General features: G+C 38.0%; 1 protein-coding gene across 6 annotated transcripts in view; it reads left to right on the forward strand.

The window, feature by feature from the left end:
- The window catches only part of GRM7 (glutamate metabotropic receptor 7), a 587,975-nt gene that overhangs the window by 216,692 nt on the left and 352,011 nt on the right, over window positions 1–19,272 (forward strand). For all 6 annotated transcript variants that reach the window (XM_043518831.1, XM_038410758.2, XM_038410752.2 and 3 more), the window contains exon 2: window positions 5,961–6,177. In XM_043518831.1, the coding sequence (XP_043374766.1) occupies window positions 5,961–6,177 (217 nt within the window). The remainder of the gene's footprint in view (window positions 1–5,960; window positions 6,178–19,272) is intronic.

Raw genomic sequence — 19,272 nt, forward strand, 5'->3', positions numbered from 1 at the left:
ACAAGCGGCGGAACAAGTTTGGGAACCACTGCTCTAGTGCACTTTCAGGCAAAATGGCTGTCTCATTCATAGAAGTAGGCGGGGGAGAGGAAGTGCATTCTACAGAAATTTCCCCTAATGGCCTAGCCACGCAGAGTCAAGTTTGTATCAAGTTTGTATTCCATTTGTCTTTTAGTTGCAGTTCTGCTTTTAGGAGAGATTTTGATATTTGAAATTGTAGCTTAGTAGATCATGGAAAACATCTAATTTCTACAGTGTGGTTTTATTCTTAACATGTTTTCTGTACAGGCGGCTCTCATTGTGCCTGTTATAGAATATCCTACGGTGTTCAGTGTGTTCAGTAAACCCTGCTTCTCAGAACAGCTAAATGTTGTAAAGGGATCCAGTAGAGAGAACTGTTCATTAAAGGAAAAAATGAAACCGACTCATGCTAATGTCCAATAAATTACAACTCTTACTTAATCATTGACTTATGCAATGTAATCAATTTCAATTTTCCTTTGTTATTTTAAGCAGAATGCCATCTCTGAGGAACATCTTAACCAGTTCAATATAACATCCAATGAAATACCGCAAATACAGAGTGACTTTATAAAAATCTGATGCTTCATTGTGAGTTTGATGAGCATTTCTCAAACTTTTGAAATCTTGGTCCCCTTCAGAAAAATGAAGTCAATTGTACTTCCCTGCCACTTTGCCATACGATGCTGATAAAGGCCTGTGTGTCTTAATGTATACATCACAGTGGGCCCTTGTGCCCCCTATCTTTGGGACACACTGGGTTAGATTGTGCCTGTCTGTTGCATGCGTGCACACTGAGGGATATGGAGGAAGGTATAATAATTTTTCCCCTATGCTTTTCCAGACGGTGAAAAGACCAGCAGGAATTGAAGTCCTTGTGCTTTCAGAACACAAGTCTGCTACCATGATACAAGGGCTGTTCAGAGAACAGAATTTTCATGCTGTGGGAAATACTGACATTTCAAAATTAGTTTCTGTTCTGAATGAGAATGGAAAGTCAAAATACCAAAAAAAGGGTAACGGAAGAAAACATTCTGAAAAGTTTCAAGTCCAAAATGATGCAATGAAAAATTTTGATCAAAATTAACCACGTTGTCATTTTGAATTGAAATTTTGGCATAAAATGTGTTTGTTTTTTAAACAGTAAAAAAAAAACCCAACATGTTACCATCATAATGAATTGAATACTATCACTTTGATTCCAAATAGCTGTTTAAAACTGTAATTTTTGGTTCACTGTTTCTTACCAGAGAATTGAAATTTTTCATTAGAATTGACATTTCTTTCATTAAATAACAGGGCTAGAATGAAAAGAGACTCTAGTTGTTCTTGTTAAATTGTTAGGAAGAGGAAAGAAATGAAGAGTAGTTCTTTATTTACTTGATAAATATGCATCATTTCATTCCTGCTTAGAAGAGTTCTGGATGAGAATCCTTGAAGTTAGCTAAATTGACACATACCATAGATTTAAGATTGGGCTCTAATGCTGGGATGGTGTTCCATATACATTAAACATGGCTTATAAAATAGACTTATGGGCCTTTTTTGTGAATTATCTGATACATTTTTGCTTAAATAAATTCTGTCTTCCCTTCAGCTTTTCTTCTCTTGCTTCTTAAATCCTTCAGAGAAGTCATTGTAATGCTGGCATCCCAATCATTCCCAGTGCAGCAGGGTGTAATGTTTCAAACCTAAGATCAAACAGGTCCGTCAGCGTCCATTAGCCAGGATGGGCAGGGATGGTGTCTCTAACCTTTGTTTGCCAGAAGCTGGAAATGGGCAACAGGGGATGGATCATTTGATGATTACCTGTTCTGTTCCCTAAGGGGCACTTAGCATTGGCTACTGTCAGAAGACAGGATACTGGGCTAGATGGACCTTTGGTCTGGCGTAGTATGGCTGTTCTTATTCTAAAAGATGTTTTTAAAAGTGAAGTATGGGTGGAGAGGGTAGTACTAACTTTTTAGGTAAATGGATTGGTCAAGATAGAGAAAAGCTCCCCTTTGATTTTCAGGTAGAATCCAGAGCACATTAGTTGTTACCATCTAATGGCTCTTAGTGGCAGAGGAGAATGGTGTTGGCAGTCTCCAAATGTCTACATCACAAAATGTGATCAGAACTGATACTTAGTGATACGGTTGTAGGTGGTTTCAGCAAATAGGCTAAGGACTGATTGTATCATACAGAATAAACTTTCTCATTCCTTAAATGTTGTCCCTAATGATCAAGATCAATTAACAGTTGTGCTGCGGTGTTGCTTACACTGCCACTGTCTGAGTTATCCTATATTGTATATTTGGGTGGTGGGAGTGGCAAGTCAGCATCTTTTCTGAACACTAAATTCACATTTACCAAAGTTTGAACACTGTGAATCTCCTTGTATAGGAAGTAAAATGGCTATTATTGGAATGTTAGATCTGAAGCCCCTTGATTTTCCATGGGCATGTAGATCTGAATTTCAGGATTCATCGGTAAAATTAAGGCCCTATAGATGTCAATGAGAACATTCCCATTGACTTCTTTAGGGCCAGAATTCTTCCCCATATATATATATATATATTCTATACTGTTCCAAACCCAGAACATGCACCTTTTCTAGTTCTGGTTTAGGCATGGTTGAAATCTCACAATGTTTTAGTTCAAGATGTTAGAGAGTGGCTGATTTCATTAAAGCTTTGCCATTTTTATCTGCAATCTGATTGGACAGGTTCATTGAATTCAGATGTGAAACCTACATCTGAAGTGGTCTCAGACTAGAAGCTTAGACTCATCCTAATTTGAATCCAAACACTACCTTCTGGGGCCATCTCCAGTGAGGAAAAAATATATTATGAATTGTCATTAAAACTTCAAAACAAAATGAAATGGTGCTTAATCTTGTGAGCCCAAAAAGTTTGTTTAAACTCAATGGAGACTCTTAAAGAGGAAAATAGAAACTTAAATGTTCTATTTTCATTATTTCTTACATAAGACTTGATTTTTTCCATCTTAATACCACCCTCACTCAATACAGCACAATACCACTGTGACAGAGGGTTCCTGTTTCAGTTAATGGGGGATGTTCCACTTAGCTGAAGCCAGAATATTGTCCATAAATATATCAACAGTTATTCCAACAGTTAAGCATCTCATGTTATTCCAGGGATAATTTGTAGTTCTTAAGAGTCCAGTTCTCTCTGGCCTACAGCTGTCACCTTTTTAATTATTTGATCTCTTAATAAGATAGGCCTGAATTTTTAAAAATTCAACAGCAAAAGAAATAATATATTCTATAGGTTTCAGCTGACTTGAACAGCTGTTCATGTTGTCCATCTGGGATGCTGACTGTGTGCAGGGAACGGAGCTTGGGAATAGTAGATATCCTTCCCGGGTACAGGTATTGGAATGGAAGTGCTGACCTATTGTACAAAGTTGAATTGCCATGTTTGCAGTGCATATTAGACCTGGCTTTTATTTTTTTTTCCTGCTACATTAAGAAAATCTTTCTAAAGTTCATGTCTTTGTACAACATTCTTAGACATTGTGAAGGAAACTGTATGAATAACAGGGTTGGTTTTAATGTTGTAACTGCTGCATGCAGATTGAAACAGACAGGTCAGATTAACATTTCGTAAGTGAGAAAAAAAGATTTGGAAAGCAAAACATTTTTTTAAATAATGAAAGCATTGGGCAAAATTCAGGGAAGTTTTGCTCCATATCGGAGTGAAAAGTATCTCCTTTGATTTTAATTAATAAACATTTACTGTCAATTTGATACATACATTAGGATTCCTTTTGTTCACACATATCTGAATATGTAACACTTTTTAACCTCTATGTATTTTACATTAACGGCACTCAGGCCATTGCACAGTTGTTCAGTACACAATATTGCATATTGGACCAGACTTTAATCTGATTAGTAGTGTGTATACAATGCCATATCATTGTCCATGGTTAACTATGCTCTCCTGATACCATCCTAATAGGATGAAAACTGAGCTGAGACCCAATGAAATAAACTCTGTTTGTAGCATTTTATAGAGTGGGAAAAGAAAATCCCTCTTAATAAACCAAAGAGAGCACTCCAATCACCTTTAACAAATTGCCAATAGTTGTAAGTGTAACAATGCTATCAATGCAGGTACCTGGAGTAATCATAAGGATGCAGATCTTCCAGTGGTGTAAATTGTCATAAATGAAGCTATGGCAATTTATGTCAGCAGAGAATCTGCCTGTAGATATCTCCTATAGTCAGTGTAAGGAATACTGCTGAAACGGATGCAATAGATCTATCAATCTAAGGAAACCCTGGCAAATCTTTATGGGTGAGCACTATCTGCAGCATCCTAGCTCTCAACATACTAAGCCTCAGATTTTTGAAACTAGTCTTTTAAAGTGTGTGACCAAAAACTCAACATAACAGAAATGAAAGGCAGAATACTACAATGAAGAATTCATTTCTCTAACAGAGGTAGCAACTTCTATAATCACAGTGGAAATTTTAAGCACTTTTTTATGGTTAATAATTTATAGCAATGAAGAGTGAGATTCGGCAAGCTCTTTGCATACAGAGTTCTTACTAATTTCAGTGGGAGTTCTGCGCAAGGAGCATAGGTAGGACCAGGCCCAGACTTCTGGAACTAAATGGTTGCTCATTAAGTGATATACCTCATAAGGGGCTACATCAGAGAGGTATTTGAAGCATTATATGGTTCAGCGATTGTTAACACTTAATGTAGTTTCAGTAAATGTATATATCTGCTGGCTACTTTATTGCTGTGCTACTGCCTTTCCATATCTAAAGGCATATATGGGCCCTTATCCTGTAAAATTCTTGGAGAAGTTGAGTAATTCTCAACTTCCACTGATCTCAGTGGGAGTTGAAGGAAAGGAGGCTTTTCCGGGATTGAAGCCTGGGGTGTATGGTATTGTTCCCTCCTTTGAGAGGGAGAGAAGAGCAATATATATTGGTAGGAATGCTTTTGTAAAGATAGAAGATGACTCTCAGAGCATAAAGAATTTACCTGTACTGTAGCATGAAATATTGATGTTTCTGCAGGCTGAAACCATCTTAAATTTATTATCATGCTTGGGTATGTGGTGAGTCCTCCTCTCTCAGCTGAACGTCAGGATCCCAAATGACTAGATACTAATACAATCTGATTACTAGTAAAATGGACATGTACACAGATGGTTTCTGTTCACTGCTATGTTTGGCTATGATATCCTCAAGGGATGATATAAATAGTTTGATTTGAAATAGCTTAATCCCAAAAAGATACAAGAACTCAGAGGGGAGTTTGGAAGAATCATTATTTTTAAATGGTTCTACAATGGTTTTCCTATGAATGAGCCACTTGTTTTAACTTGGAAGCCGGAGATCATGGTTTACTATTAAAAAAAAAAAAAAAAAAAGTGTCACCTTTTAAACCTCTGCCATAGGAGAGAACAAAACTGTCAACACAAGACTGTAATATCTAGGGTCTGATTTTGAAAATGTCAGGTGCAAAAGTGCAATTGCATGAACAATTTGTGCATACTAATCTGGCTCCATTTACAAATTGGATATCTGTAGATGTAAATGAACAGTTAGATGAACAACTGGCCATTTGTATATGCTACACTTGCTATGCACAGGCAACAACAAGTAATTCTGTGTGCAAATTAGTCATTCAGTAGCACAATTGACATTTTTGAGTATCAGTCCCTTTAAAAGTGCAAGAGAATTTTCAGAAAGAACAGAAAATATTTTAATTCACTGATTACTTTTCTTGTAATTTGTTCACTCCCTAAGTAATTTAAGAGATGGATTATTTGACATGTACTGAAATACTGAAGGAGAAAGAAAATAACAGATGGATATGTGGTGGACTAACGGAGATTCAGCTGAAGCTAATGCTAGAAATTTGGTGAATTTATGAACATATGATTTACCAATAACTGTTTTTCCCCTACAGATTCCCCAGATCAGTTATGCCTCAACTGCACCAGAGTTAAGTGATGACAGGCGCTACGATTTCTTCTCACGAGTGGTCCCTCCAGATTCCTTCCAAGCACAGGCAATGGTTGACATTGTAAAAGCTTTGGGGTGGAATTATGTGTCAACGTTGGCATCTGAAGGAAATTATGGAGAAAAAGGCGTGGAGTCCTTCATGCAGATTTCCAGAGAGGCAGGTAGGCAAAGACAGAATTGTATGGATTGGATAGATATTTATGTGTTACATGTTGTACTATTCTTCTCTGAACAGAAATTTGACTCTAAAAATGTTCGACTTCTTCATAATTCCTCAGTAATGGCTCCCTTACAATCTCATTCTTAAACTGCTCATGGGGTTCTAGAAACAAAGCACTCAAGGGTTTGAAACTTGAATGGTTTTCATGCACGGTTGGAGAAAATATAAAATACTGAATTGCTTCTGGTATTTTAGTGGAAAATATTATATTATGATGACATGGTACAAGACAGATTTTGAAATACTGAGCTTTTATCTCTATACAGCTAGAAGTTCTTTGAAGGCAGAAAATTATTAGACACTGACTCATGTCATATTATACCTGTCCACCTTTCAAACAGTTATGAGATATTGTATCAATTTTCTTCTTTGTCATTTCGTTTGGCAAATTCACGGAGGAAATCCATTCTCTTCTATTTGAAGGGAGGAAGCTTACTGGTCTGGAGAGAGAGGTCAAACACATTTATTCAAGGAAAAATACTTCAGGGCATAGGAGTATTTGGGGCCCAGGGCATGTCATGATGTTTTGATGCTAGGATTGCCTATGACTTCAGTGGCTGATGAAATCACATCCCCCAAAGACCAGCTAAGAAATACTTCAAGGAAGAAATACCTCAACATATCTGTTGGATAATACTGATGTTCTTAGCAAACAGGGAAATAAACTGTCACACTGGCTTAGATTTCCCCAGATAGGCTGGGAATCTGGAAGGCATCTGTGGGCATTAATGATCTGGAAGATGGCATGGATTGCACTCTCAGCAAGTTTGCAGTTGACACTAAACTGGGAGGAGTGATAGAAACCTGGAGGGTAGCGATAAGATACGAAGGGACCTAAACAAATTAGAGGATTGGGCCAAAAGAAATCTGATGAGCTTCAACAAGGACAAGTGCGTTAGGACGGAAGAATCCCATGTATTGCTACAGACTAGGGACCAAGTGACTAGACAGCAGTTCTGCCGAAAAGGACCTAGGGGTTACAGTGGAGGAGAAGCTTGGTAGGAGTCAACAATGTGTCCTTGTTGCCAAGAAGGCTAATGGCATTTTGGGCTGTATAAGTAGGGGCATTGCCAGCAGATTGAAGGACGTGATCGTTCCCCTCTATTTGGCATTGGTGAAGCCTCATTTGGAGTACTGTGTCCAGTTTTGGGCCCCACACTACAAAAAGGATGTAGAAAAATTGGAGAGAGTCCAGTGGAGGGCAACAAAAATTATTAGGGGGCTGGAGCACGTGATTTATGAGGAGAGGCTGAGGGAACTGCAGAAGAGAAGAATGAGGGGGGATTTGAGAGCTGCTTTAACTGCCTGAAAGGGGGTTCCAAAGAGGATGGATATAGACTGTTCTCAGTGGTAGCGATGACATAACAAGGAATAATGGTCTCAAGTTGCAGTGGGGGAGGTTTAGGTTGCATATTAGGAAAAACATTTTCACTAAGAGGGTGGCGAAGCACTAGAATGGGTTACCTAGGGAGGTGGTGGAATCTCCTTCCTTAGAGGTTTTTAAGTTCAGGCTTGACAAAGCCTTGGCTGGGATGATTTAGTTGGGTATTGGTTCTGCTTTGAGCAGGGGGTTGGACTAGATGACCTCTTGAGGTCCCTTCCAACCCTGATATTCTGTGATTCTATAGGAAAATGAATCCACCACAAGTTAATTTCTTGGAAGTCATTGTTTTTGGTTTTTCTAGGCTGAAGTATTTCAGGATCCCTCATGTGGCAGTTAGCTGTAAGGTACTCAGAAGATGCTATTCACTTTCAGTGCCTTATATAAAATTCAATTCTATAGACATATGGTGATATGTCCTGGCAAGGGTTAACATGATAAATAGAAATGAATGTTTCATTATGAACGTTGCATTATTTTGATGAGAGCAGTGTCTGAACCTACCATCTGTAAACAAGTAAAACTTCCATTGACTTGAATTGGAGTAAACACTGCAGGACTTGGAACCATAATTCTCTCTCCATATCATTAAGGAGAAAGCATTCTGAAATGCAGAGATTATAGTGGGGTTTACAGTGCTTTAAACAACCATTTGAGGTTTGTATTCTCCGTTATTATAAAACGGGTTCAGAAGCATACGTCATGCGTTTGCAGATTGCCTGTATTATCCACGAGTCAGAGGGTGTTAGCTTGTTCACTCACTCCCCAAACTGTCATTGAGTAAGTCACTGCATCTCGTTTGTCAGCGTAATCCATGTAAGAATTGCGGAGGTGATGATGCTGCACTTCGGGGCCTTAGAAAGAAGGAGTGTGGAATTGTTTCACTAGGTTGATATTACAGAAGAAGTCGGAATTTGCATAAATTCATCTGTTCATTTGAATGCATATTTATGTGATATTAAAACTATTTTGGATTTAATACCACAGGAAATGACGATATGCAGTATTCATTATAATTTAAAATTCAAATGAATCACAAAAACTCTTGCAATATACTACTGAGCATATGTTTTCCACATGAAGGACAAGCTATAGTTCTGGAATAATTTTGTGCTTTAGATGCACTGCAGAAATAACTTAGTGGAAAGTTGTCCATGTAATCAACATGAAATGAAACATATGTTAAAAATAAAGCATGATAATTGTGTGGGTACCCTATTAAAACCAATGGGAAATGCATGGCATTGTATACTCCTACAACACTGAGAATCTGGCAGGTATAGTACATAAACTTTCTTTAATATATGCAGCTTGTCTCATCTCAGAATGCATACTATATAATCTTCAAATGCTGTGCAGCATCTTTTTCTTCTTAAGATTGCATTGAATTGATGCATGTTGCACTGATGCAGCTTAGGTAGCATTCCGTGTATTTAACACCTTTCAACCATTTCCCCTTCTTCTTTAAAAAGTTTAGAATGAACAGAAAATCCTAGGTGGTCCCATTTCCTAAATATTTCACAGTGATGAGAACCAAATGTTCAAGTATTGTTTACTGGTGACAGATATTGATCACAGTAATAACATGCAATGAAAAGGATGCCACCCACCCGTCTCAACGGGTGGAAAACTTGATGGTACCAGCAATGACCAGGGAAGTCCCGGTAGAAAGGAGAAGGAGAGCACATGTGGAGCGATGCAGGTGTGGCACCTCCCCTTCTAGAATCTGTCTCTACTCATTGACCTGTTGAGGGAGGGGTAAGCTTAGGAGAGTCTATCCCAAGTTAAATGGTGTGAACACTATGACCCCTGTACTGGAACCAATTAAAAAGCCTGGTATGTGGGAGTATGTGTGATGGGGCTGGCAGTGGTCCTCCCCTGTGTTAAGGGTAAGAGCTGCAGCCTGTTGCTTAAAATCCATCCCTGTATCTGTTTTCATTCACTACTATGTCCAGATCAAGGATTTTTCTGTTACTTCAGGGATCTATTGTAGCTATGTCACAAACCCTTTTATGGTTTAGCTGTGTAGCTGTGTTGTCTGAGGAGCAGACATTGTGATCTGCTTCTTGATTCCCCTGTGATCTGAGGGGCACAAACCATATACTTGCTCCCCAGCTCACTAGTGCAGCTGAACTGGCCGGGTCACCAGGGGGCCAAGCCAAAGCTCCCAACTACTCCCACCCACAGGCACAGGATGGACATAGCAATTCTGTGGAGGTCAGTCTCCTGTCTGTGCTGCTACCCATGGTATGGATGCAAAATGGTCCCTTACTCCTCAGTAGGTATGCAGAATTGGCCAAACTTCATAACTTACCTGTGGGCCTATGTGTACGGAATTCACTCCCTCCAGTGGTTTGCCTTCAGCATATAGTGTAAAACATACTCCCTTAACCAGCCATGTTTGGCTTACCACTGTGATATCAGCATATGAGCCATCTGAAGAGGTGATAAAGGGAAGTATTTTTATTGAGTTGGTGAGGTTTTTTTTTCTTGTATCTGTTAGTTTGAACTACTTAGAAGGCACTCAGGTGAACTTCAGTGAAGACATATCTGATGAATAAAGAAATACTGAAAGAGCAGTAGATAGTGAGAAATGCATCTTGGTATCAAGGGGTCATCACAAGGCATATGCACTTAGAACAGTAAGTGTATTTGAATGTGATCAAATATCCATGGCCTAAAAAGAGTAGATATGTGTAATATCTTCAAAAATGTACTCAAGCACAGATAGAATATGTGATGCCATGATAAGAGTGAGATGGGAAATCCTATTCTGGCAAGAAGGAAACAGAGAAAGGGACGCTATTGGATTGCACAGTGCTGTTTTATGAGTGGGTTGACATTGTGCAGAGAAGTACTGATCTGAAAAGGCTAGCAGGCTGAGGCTACAGGTGGGAAACACTTAGAAAAGCTAATGCTACCAGGAATAAAACCACCACCAAAATGGGGATGAGGATTTAGGCCAAGATTTTTTCCTTGGCCCCTTGGTAAAAAAAAATCTCTGGTTCCTGGGAAAACTGGAACATTTCAGGGTTACCTATCCTTTTTCCAACCCAAGTGTTATATATGATGGATGCCTCATGGGAAGAGAGGTTTTGCCTAAATGGAATGCTAACTATAGTTTTCCCCATTTCTAGTGAGCTATCTATAGGATCATTTAAGACAGTGGTTCTCAACCAAGGGTACGTGTACCTCTGGGGGTACAAAGAGGTCTTCCAGGGTACATCGACTCATCTAGATATTTGACTAGTTTTACCACTGTCTACACAAAAGTACAAATACAGACAATTACTTATTTATACTGCTCTGTATACTATACACTGATATTTATATTCTCATTGATTTATTTTATAATCATATGGTAAAAATGAGAAAGTAAGCATTTTTCAGTAACAGTGTGCTGTGACACTTTTTTGAATTTGTCTGATTTTTTTAAGCAAGTAGTTTTTAAGTGAGGTGTAACTTGGGGGTTCTGAAGACAAATCAGATTCCTGAAAAGGGTACAGTAGTCTGGAAAGGTTGAGAGCCACTGAACTAAGACATGGAATATTAATTGGGATGGCTTACATTATGTGTATATATACTGAACTCTTGATTCACAAACTCTTGAGATTTGGCCTTATTCCCCAACTGTATACTTAGCTCATGTGAAATAGTGCAACTACATGCTCAGATCAGGTATTTGCACCTTCCCCCCACCAACAAAAAATAGCAGCAAGAGATACAACAGATTCATTACAGAAACAATAGGTCTGCACACACTTATAGATATTTAGATTGTAAACTCTCTGGGGCAGAAACTCTTCGTTCTGTGTTTGTACAGCACCTAGCATAATGGGGTCATTGTCTATGACTAAGACTCCTACACTACATTAATTAAAATAACATAACAATGGTACTGTTCATTCAGATTACTCATTCATACATGTTTAAAAATCAGGTACCCAATATATAAATAAATGCATCAGTAAATAAAGATATGTGTATATATATCTTTGCCTACATGTGTTTTCAGAAGCAGACCAAACTGCGTACCTTGCAGATACGTCCATACAGAGACCCAGATTCGCAATCCCAGCTCCTTTCACTTTGTGCTGCCTGAGATGTGATAAAAGGATTTGATTTGACTGCAGTTGGCTAGTTGAGAATTTTCCTGGCAGTTAGAATTTCTCAGCTGGTGCAAATCTGGCAGAGCCAGGGCCTGTGCCAAGTGGCCTCTCCTTATCTGACATAGGGATGAAGTGGGTGGGGAGCATGCAGAGGAGAGCTCCAGTCCACTGTGTCAATTCTCCAGATGGTTTGTAATCCCTTAGGGCTGCTATACTTAAAGTCAGGGTTGGGAGAGTTTGAAAATTGGGAGCCATAATTGGCTCATGGACAACCCCTCTAACCACCTCACAATGAGTTAATTTTAATGCAAAAGGGAATCTGGTTGATAGATGCTAACACATTTATCTTCAGCCTCCAATCTGTAGCAAATTAATTACCTTAAATTCTGTGTTGTACCAAGACTGGTTGACGATTCAGCCATCATCCTAGGAATTGCAACAGTGACTAGAGAGTGTTATCTGCTCTGGATTTTAAAATTTACTTTCAAAGTATAAAGACTTTGCCTGATCCTTTGAGTTAATAATTCGTCACAAAGTGACTTTTATTATGAATGCTTCAAGCCAGTTTGGTTATGTCATAGTGACAGGAGATGAAGATTTGAATCACTCCAAAGTCTGTGGGATTACTAAATTAGGAGAACACTCTAATTAAAGAATATCTAAAGGACAATTTCAGGTTATTAAGGAATATATAAATTTCAAAGATTATTTCAACTTTGATTTTTAAAAGATGAAAACCTGTACCACAAGGTTAATTGCTGGGTAAAAGAAATATATACATGGATGTCTTTAGTGACAGACATCACTGCTGTACTTTACATATGTCTCCTAAAAGAAAGGCCCTAATTTCTATATTTTTTCTAAATATTCAATTCCATTTCCAATTTCCACATTCCTGAATTCACCCTCCCCCAAAAGGCATCCTGACTGCCTCCCACACTGCACAGATCCTCTGGTGCTCACTGCACAGGCTGGGGTTATATGGGAAAGGTGGTGAATTGCGATTGTACAGCTGTACTTCTATTACTGCCACTAGTTCCTTACCCCTTTGGGTCTTTACTGGGAGCCTACTCAGATTACGTGCTGGGTTGGGCATTCATCCCAAAATGATCTAATTTCAGCTGTGTGTTGATTTAGCTGTTTCCAAATATTCTGAAGGGAAGGAGAACAGAAATTATGGATATAGTATTTCTTTTCTGTTGATGTTGGTAAAAGACATGAAGAAAAAAAACCAATTACATCTCCTGAATCATTTACACAAGGCTTTTGTAGCGTCTTTGTTAAAAGGTTATCACCACCTGGAAACACCATCAGAAACTTCTCCCTTCATCCACTTTAAGATTCTTGCCTATAACTAGGATGCACAATGTAGCAGTCTGTCTGTCCGTCTTTCAGGATGGAATAATGGATTAGCCAAGGATAACTATTTTCAAGTATTCATTATTTTAGTGCCTTTTATTTTTAGAATCCTTTAAGCACTGTATAAATGTTTGTTTAATTTAGCTTCACAGCACCACTGTGCAGTAGGCAAGATTTATATACACTTGTGGGTGGGCAGGCAAAGACATTTGAGAACATAAGTGACTTCTCAAATGACAGTCATTGACAGTTAGGAAAAGAACCTGGAAATCCTGAATCCCAGTTCTTTCCTTTTAATAAACAAACACTGTTTCCAACTAAAATACCAAACAACTTCTACTAAATCAGAGTCCTTTTCTTTCCCCAAGTTATACTTGAGTAACACTTTTCAAACTTCCCCTCCTTATAGTTATGACAGAAGGATATTTCTATATAAATGGGGCATTTCAGTCTCATACTCATGCTTAATAGATTTTAAATAGTAGGTCACTCATCCAAATAAAGCAAATAGTCTAAGATTTGCATGTATGTACCACATATATAGTCACTACAATAGTGGAACTGTATTTTTAAAATGACTTTAATTATATATCATTTTGAACCCTGATAGAACATTTCCAGGCAGCAGCTGCAGAATTGTGAGAATGCAGCTTAATCCTCTGAAAAGCTCTCGCCTGTGGATGGGCTGTAGTTGGAAGGTGAGTGCTGGCTCCCTAAAGATTGAAGCACTTTCTTTTACAGCACAGTGTTTGTTTTCTTGAAGGCAATCACTGGACTTATGTTCCTGAAAATGCCTCTGATCTAATGATTACAAGAAATGATTGGAACCATTTGATCAAACTTTCTGTAAAACCCTAATGAGAAGCATATTGTAATACAGAATTTTAAATCAGTACTTTAGGCTTTTTTTATCAGCTATGGAAAATGCCATGGAAAAAAACAAGAACCACCAAACCATACATCAAGAAATCACACAACTTCATGCCAAGTTACTCTAAGTCTTTCTATCTGTCTGCAAGTCACCCTACTGCCTGACAACCCTTAATTGTCCATTTTAGAGACATAAGGTAGGTGAGATAATATCTTTTTATTGGGACACCTTCTGTTGGCAGAAAGATGCTTTTCAAACTTCACAGAGCTCTTCATCAAGTCTTCCAGTACAACTCAAGACCTAAGGAAGCGTTCTGTGAAGCTCAAAATCTTCCTTCTACTAACAAAAGTGTTTTCAATAAAAGATATTACCTGACGTATCTCATCTCTCATACCCTGGGACCAACACAGCTATAACCACACTTCATTTTAAGTGGTCTCTTACCGCTTACGTTTAACAATTTTTCCCACTTTGTGATTATCTCAGATACTCTGCTTACTTTCTCCAGACCTGAGGAAGAACTCTTTGAAGTCTGAAGGCTTGTCTTTTCCTCCTGTCGAAGTTGGTCCAATAAAAGATACTACCTCACCTACCTTCTCTTTTCCGTATTCCAACATCTATGTTTGTTAATGGAAGCTGATTTTTGTGCTATGTCGGGTATTGCATTTAGCACAAGCTATTGCTAGATAACAGGAGAGGGTGACATCACTGGTTATCTGGAGTTATACTCACTCATCAATATTTGGTGTCAAGTGCAGGGGAAAGGGGTAACGAAGGTGTTCCTCCTAGCTTTTCAATTTCAGCTGTAATATAAGTGACATTCTTTTGTTAGTTCAACCAGAACTACCAGAATCTGAGTAAAGTTTAGATTGATAATGTTTTTGTCTTCTGTAGTGTAATAAGTGCACTTTCTGTTAGTGGACTGCAGTCCACACGCACAATTGTTGTTGGAGTATTTTACAATAAAGAGAATCTCTCTCTCTCTCTCTCTCTCTCTCTCTCTCTCTCTCTGATAAAGCTCCAGGTTAAGAAAACCTAGCAATGGATTAAACTTGTAAAATAAAGAAATGGGAAGGTGATGAGGGCAGGAGACAGAAAATTTAAAGTTCCTTACGCAAAAAGCAGCTTTGTGAAAGGAATGAACTTTGAGATAATTTAGCATGTTATGAAAGAGGTCTCAGGAAGACATGAAGTGCTGAACCCAAAATCACTGGTTTACTGAATAACACAGGATTTTGGAAGCAATGGTAATACAATCTTATGTTCAGTGTACTGGATAATTGGAAAGCAGTGTGGATCACAGATAAATACAGTACAATAAATTACTGTTGAATGAAATGAAAGAAGACCAAATTGTGCGGGTAGTGTGTTTTTGTTTGTTTGTTTGTTTAAATACCAGCTAATCTAGGATAAAACCTTACTTAACTTTATTTCTGTGAACTAGCCATCTTAAAATTTTGGGAAAGTATTGCTGTTTTTATTATGCTTTCCTGTTGGACAAGGTTGTATTAAATAATATTGCAGTTTGCAAGGAAGGAAATTTCTGCCTGACCAAGCCAGTATTCTGTAAATCACTTAGTTAATATATGTCCATGGAATTTCTGTACATTAAGGCCTATGGAAAGTATTTTGACCCATCCCAGTCTGTTCATGAGAAACAATAGTGCTTCATGCTCTGTCTTACAGTTTACAAAGACCTAAATGGAAAAGAATCACTTTGTAAATGTTACTAATCAGATCTTGTCTTTCTGGGGGAAGCTGGGCTAACATGATCTATCTGACCTATGGTGACCAGATAGCAACTGTGGAAAAAATGTGACAAGGGGTAGAAGGTAATAGGTGTCTATATGAGAAAAAGTCCCCCAAATGGGACTGTCCCTTTAAAAACGGTACATTTGGTCAACCTAATCTGACCTCATAACATTTTATTTAATTGAAAAAAATCTACCTTTACTGAAAATTGTCCTTCGTTCTCTTCCAGTAGTAACTGGAGGGGAACTCAATAGCAGCAGCAACAAAAACCAAAATAAACCCCTCTAGTTATGTGAGAGCCCGTTGATCATAGACATTTAGTTGACAAATAGATCATACTATACAGTGGGTATAGTAGACACCTTTTTTAACATAGGCCATGGCCTATCCTCAAAGAACCTAGAAATTCCCCAGATATGTGTTGATATTTTATTAAATGTCTAAGCAGCCTTTGCTTTTTATTTATTAAATTCCAGATGTATGCAAGCATGCCAGCTTGTTTTCTCTTCTGCAATACTAGGCTTGCATCTCTAATCTATATATAATCTACTTGATATAATCTACTTCTATTCACCTTCTTGACTATAAAGGAACTACTCCTGAAAGTTTGGGTCAACAGCATCTCCTCTGGTGCAAAGGATAGGGAAGAAGAAATTTATTGCCTCAGAGAGGATTAGCCTCGAAGAGAGTCAGGGGTCCTGATCTCCTACACAAGCAGATCTTGTGAATTCATGAGAAGCCCCAGTCCTAATCCCACACATCTCAGTGTATCCTGGTGGAGTTCTGGCCCCAACACACTGTTCCCCAACCCTGGCTCCTCCCTGGCAGACAGTTTGATTTGTCAGCGGGGCTGGTCCTGACGGCCTAGCAGCATTGGCCAATGCAGGTAAGAAGTATGGGAATCACATTAATGCTGTTCTCTTTGGAATCAACATTCAATGGATTTTGCAGTGGTACTTCAAATCTCTTGCCCCCCAGTAATGCCCAGAGAGGCTGTATCAGCTCAGGTCTCTCACCTGACTGGACAGATCACCTGAGCTCACTTAGAATCTGGATTGTGAAGTATTCACATAAAGGGATGTCCCCCATCTTGGGAGGAAGAAGGGACAAAGTTGGGCTCAATTTGCCCCTTCGTCACTTGTTACCTGCATTATACACACTTATTAGTGATATAGATAATATAGTCCTGAGGTTTGGCATCCATTGAGTCTTCTTTCTGATAAATCATGACAAGATGAAAGAACAATCTTTATATAATGAAAAACAGCAGAGTGATGCAGGAGTTACTAGGCTGCTGCAAATGTTACACTTGTCTAGTAAGAAGCATAATTTATGCACCTGCTTTTTTGACCATGATAAATGATTCTGCTTTCTGATCGCATAGACCTATATTCATTTTTAGTGCATCTATTTTAATCTCATGGGACAAATGCAGTAAAAAGAAATATATAACATATTAATGAAATAGTATATGTTATTTTATCTTATAGTGCACCTTATTGTACATAAAATATTTTTCAATGCAGATTTTCCTTTTTGTGTTTACTTCAGTTATCATTTTCAGTAGTGTGCTTTTAGATGTTTTATGATAGTATGTTAAATATGGAGTCTTATTTCTGTAATTTAGATTTTTTTGGTATTCTCATTTTAAACCAGTGTTACTGAAACCTATGCTTCCTAGTGTTGTACCAACATTAATGTCATTTGATGCAGTTCAACTTTCACATTTAACGTTTTTCCCTCCCAGCACAAGCAATATTCATATTCTCTGTTCGCTAACAGTGCTAAAGCCATGGAAAAATCTTTACCAAGATCTTTTTTGCTAGGATGTAAAAGAACAATGGCAGTAACATTTTTAGATTATTCAGCATTCCCAGCTGAAATCTTGTCACTTTCATGTGAAATGCTAATCAACCTATTTACTTTGGAAGCGTGTGGAAATGTATTTTATTTGTCCTTGGGTGGTAATATAACTTATATTTATGTAGATTCATTTTACATCTTGTTGATACAACTATTAATGGTTTAAATGAAGTTTCCTTTAAACTGCTACTGATCTAGTAGAAGATGCATCAGACTTTATCCTCCAGGGCGTTTTGGATTCTATCAGCAATTTAGTAGTAATAGTTACCTCCGAAAGAGGAAAAGACAAAACGGTGTACAAAACTGAAGTACTGCCCTGCTACTAATAATATTAACGATCCCCTTTCTGGGCTTGCTCAGGTTTTCACCCACCATGCTGTGGTTTCTTGCATAATTTAAATGGAAACGTTATGTGGTTATCCATTTAGATGAATGGATGATCTTGTGGTTAAGGTATTGGGCTAGAACTCGGGAAACATGGATTTAATTCCTGGCTCTGCCACAGACTTCTGTCTGACTTTGGGCAAGACAGGTGAGGTGTCTAACTCCCGTTGACTTCTAAGATTTCTTTAGGTGCTTTGTAAATTCCACTAGATATCCATCTGCATCTTTAATTGAGTAAATACCTTTATAGATTTGTCCCTTAATCTCCCAGGCGCAGATTTTTATAAATATTTAAGTCATTTTCAAAAGGGATTTAGACACTTGTAAGTAGGGCTGTCGATTAATTGCAGTTAACTCAAGTATAACTCAAAATTAATTGCAATTAAAAAAAATTAATCGCAGTTTTAATTGCACTGTTAAACAACAGAATACCAATTGAAATGTATTAAATATTTTGGATGTTTTTCTACATTTTCAATCATATTGATGTCAATTACAACACAGAACACAAAGTGTACATTGCTCACTATATATTATTTTTTATTGGAAATAACTGCACTGTAAAAATGATAAACAAAAGAAATACTATTTTTCAGTTCACCTCATACAAGTACTCTAGTGCAATCTTTTAATTGTGAAAATGCTACTTACATCTGTTGATTTTTTTTTTGTTACATAACTGCACTCAAAAACAAAACAGTGCAAAACTTTAGCGCCTACTTGGCCACTCAGTCCTATTTCTTGTTTAGCCAGTCACTCAGACAAACAAGTTTGTTTACATTTAAGGGAGATAATGCTGCCTGCTTCTAATTTACAATGTCACCAGAAAGTGAGTACAGGAATTCACATGGGAGTTTTGTAGCCGGCATTGCAAGGTATCTACGTGCCAGATATGCTAAACGTTCGTATGCCCCTTCATGCTCCGGCCACCATTCCAGTGGACATGCTTCCATGCTCATTTAAAAAAAATGTGTTAATTAAATTTGCGACTGAACTCCTTGGGGGAGAACTGAATGTCATTGGCTTTGTTTTACCCACATTCTGCCATATATTTCATGTTGTAGCAGTCTCGATGATGACCCAGCACATGTTGTTCATTTTAAGAACACTTTTGCTGCAGATGTGACAAAACACAAAGAAGGTACTAATGTGAGATTTCTAAAGACAGCTAAAGCACTTGACCCATGGTTTAAGAATCTGAAGTGCCTTCCAAAATCTGAGAGGGACGAGGGGTGGAGCATGCTTTCAGATGTCTTAAAAGAACAACACTCCAATGCAGAAACAAAAGAACCCGAACCACCAAAAAAAGAAAAACAA

Source organism: Dermochelys coriacea, chromosome 7, assembly GCF_009764565.3.
Source record: "Dermochelys coriacea isolate rDerCor1 chromosome 7, rDerCor1.pri.v4, whole genome shotgun sequence".
NCBI lineage: Eukaryota > Metazoa > Chordata > Testudines > Dermochelyidae > Dermochelys > Dermochelys coriacea.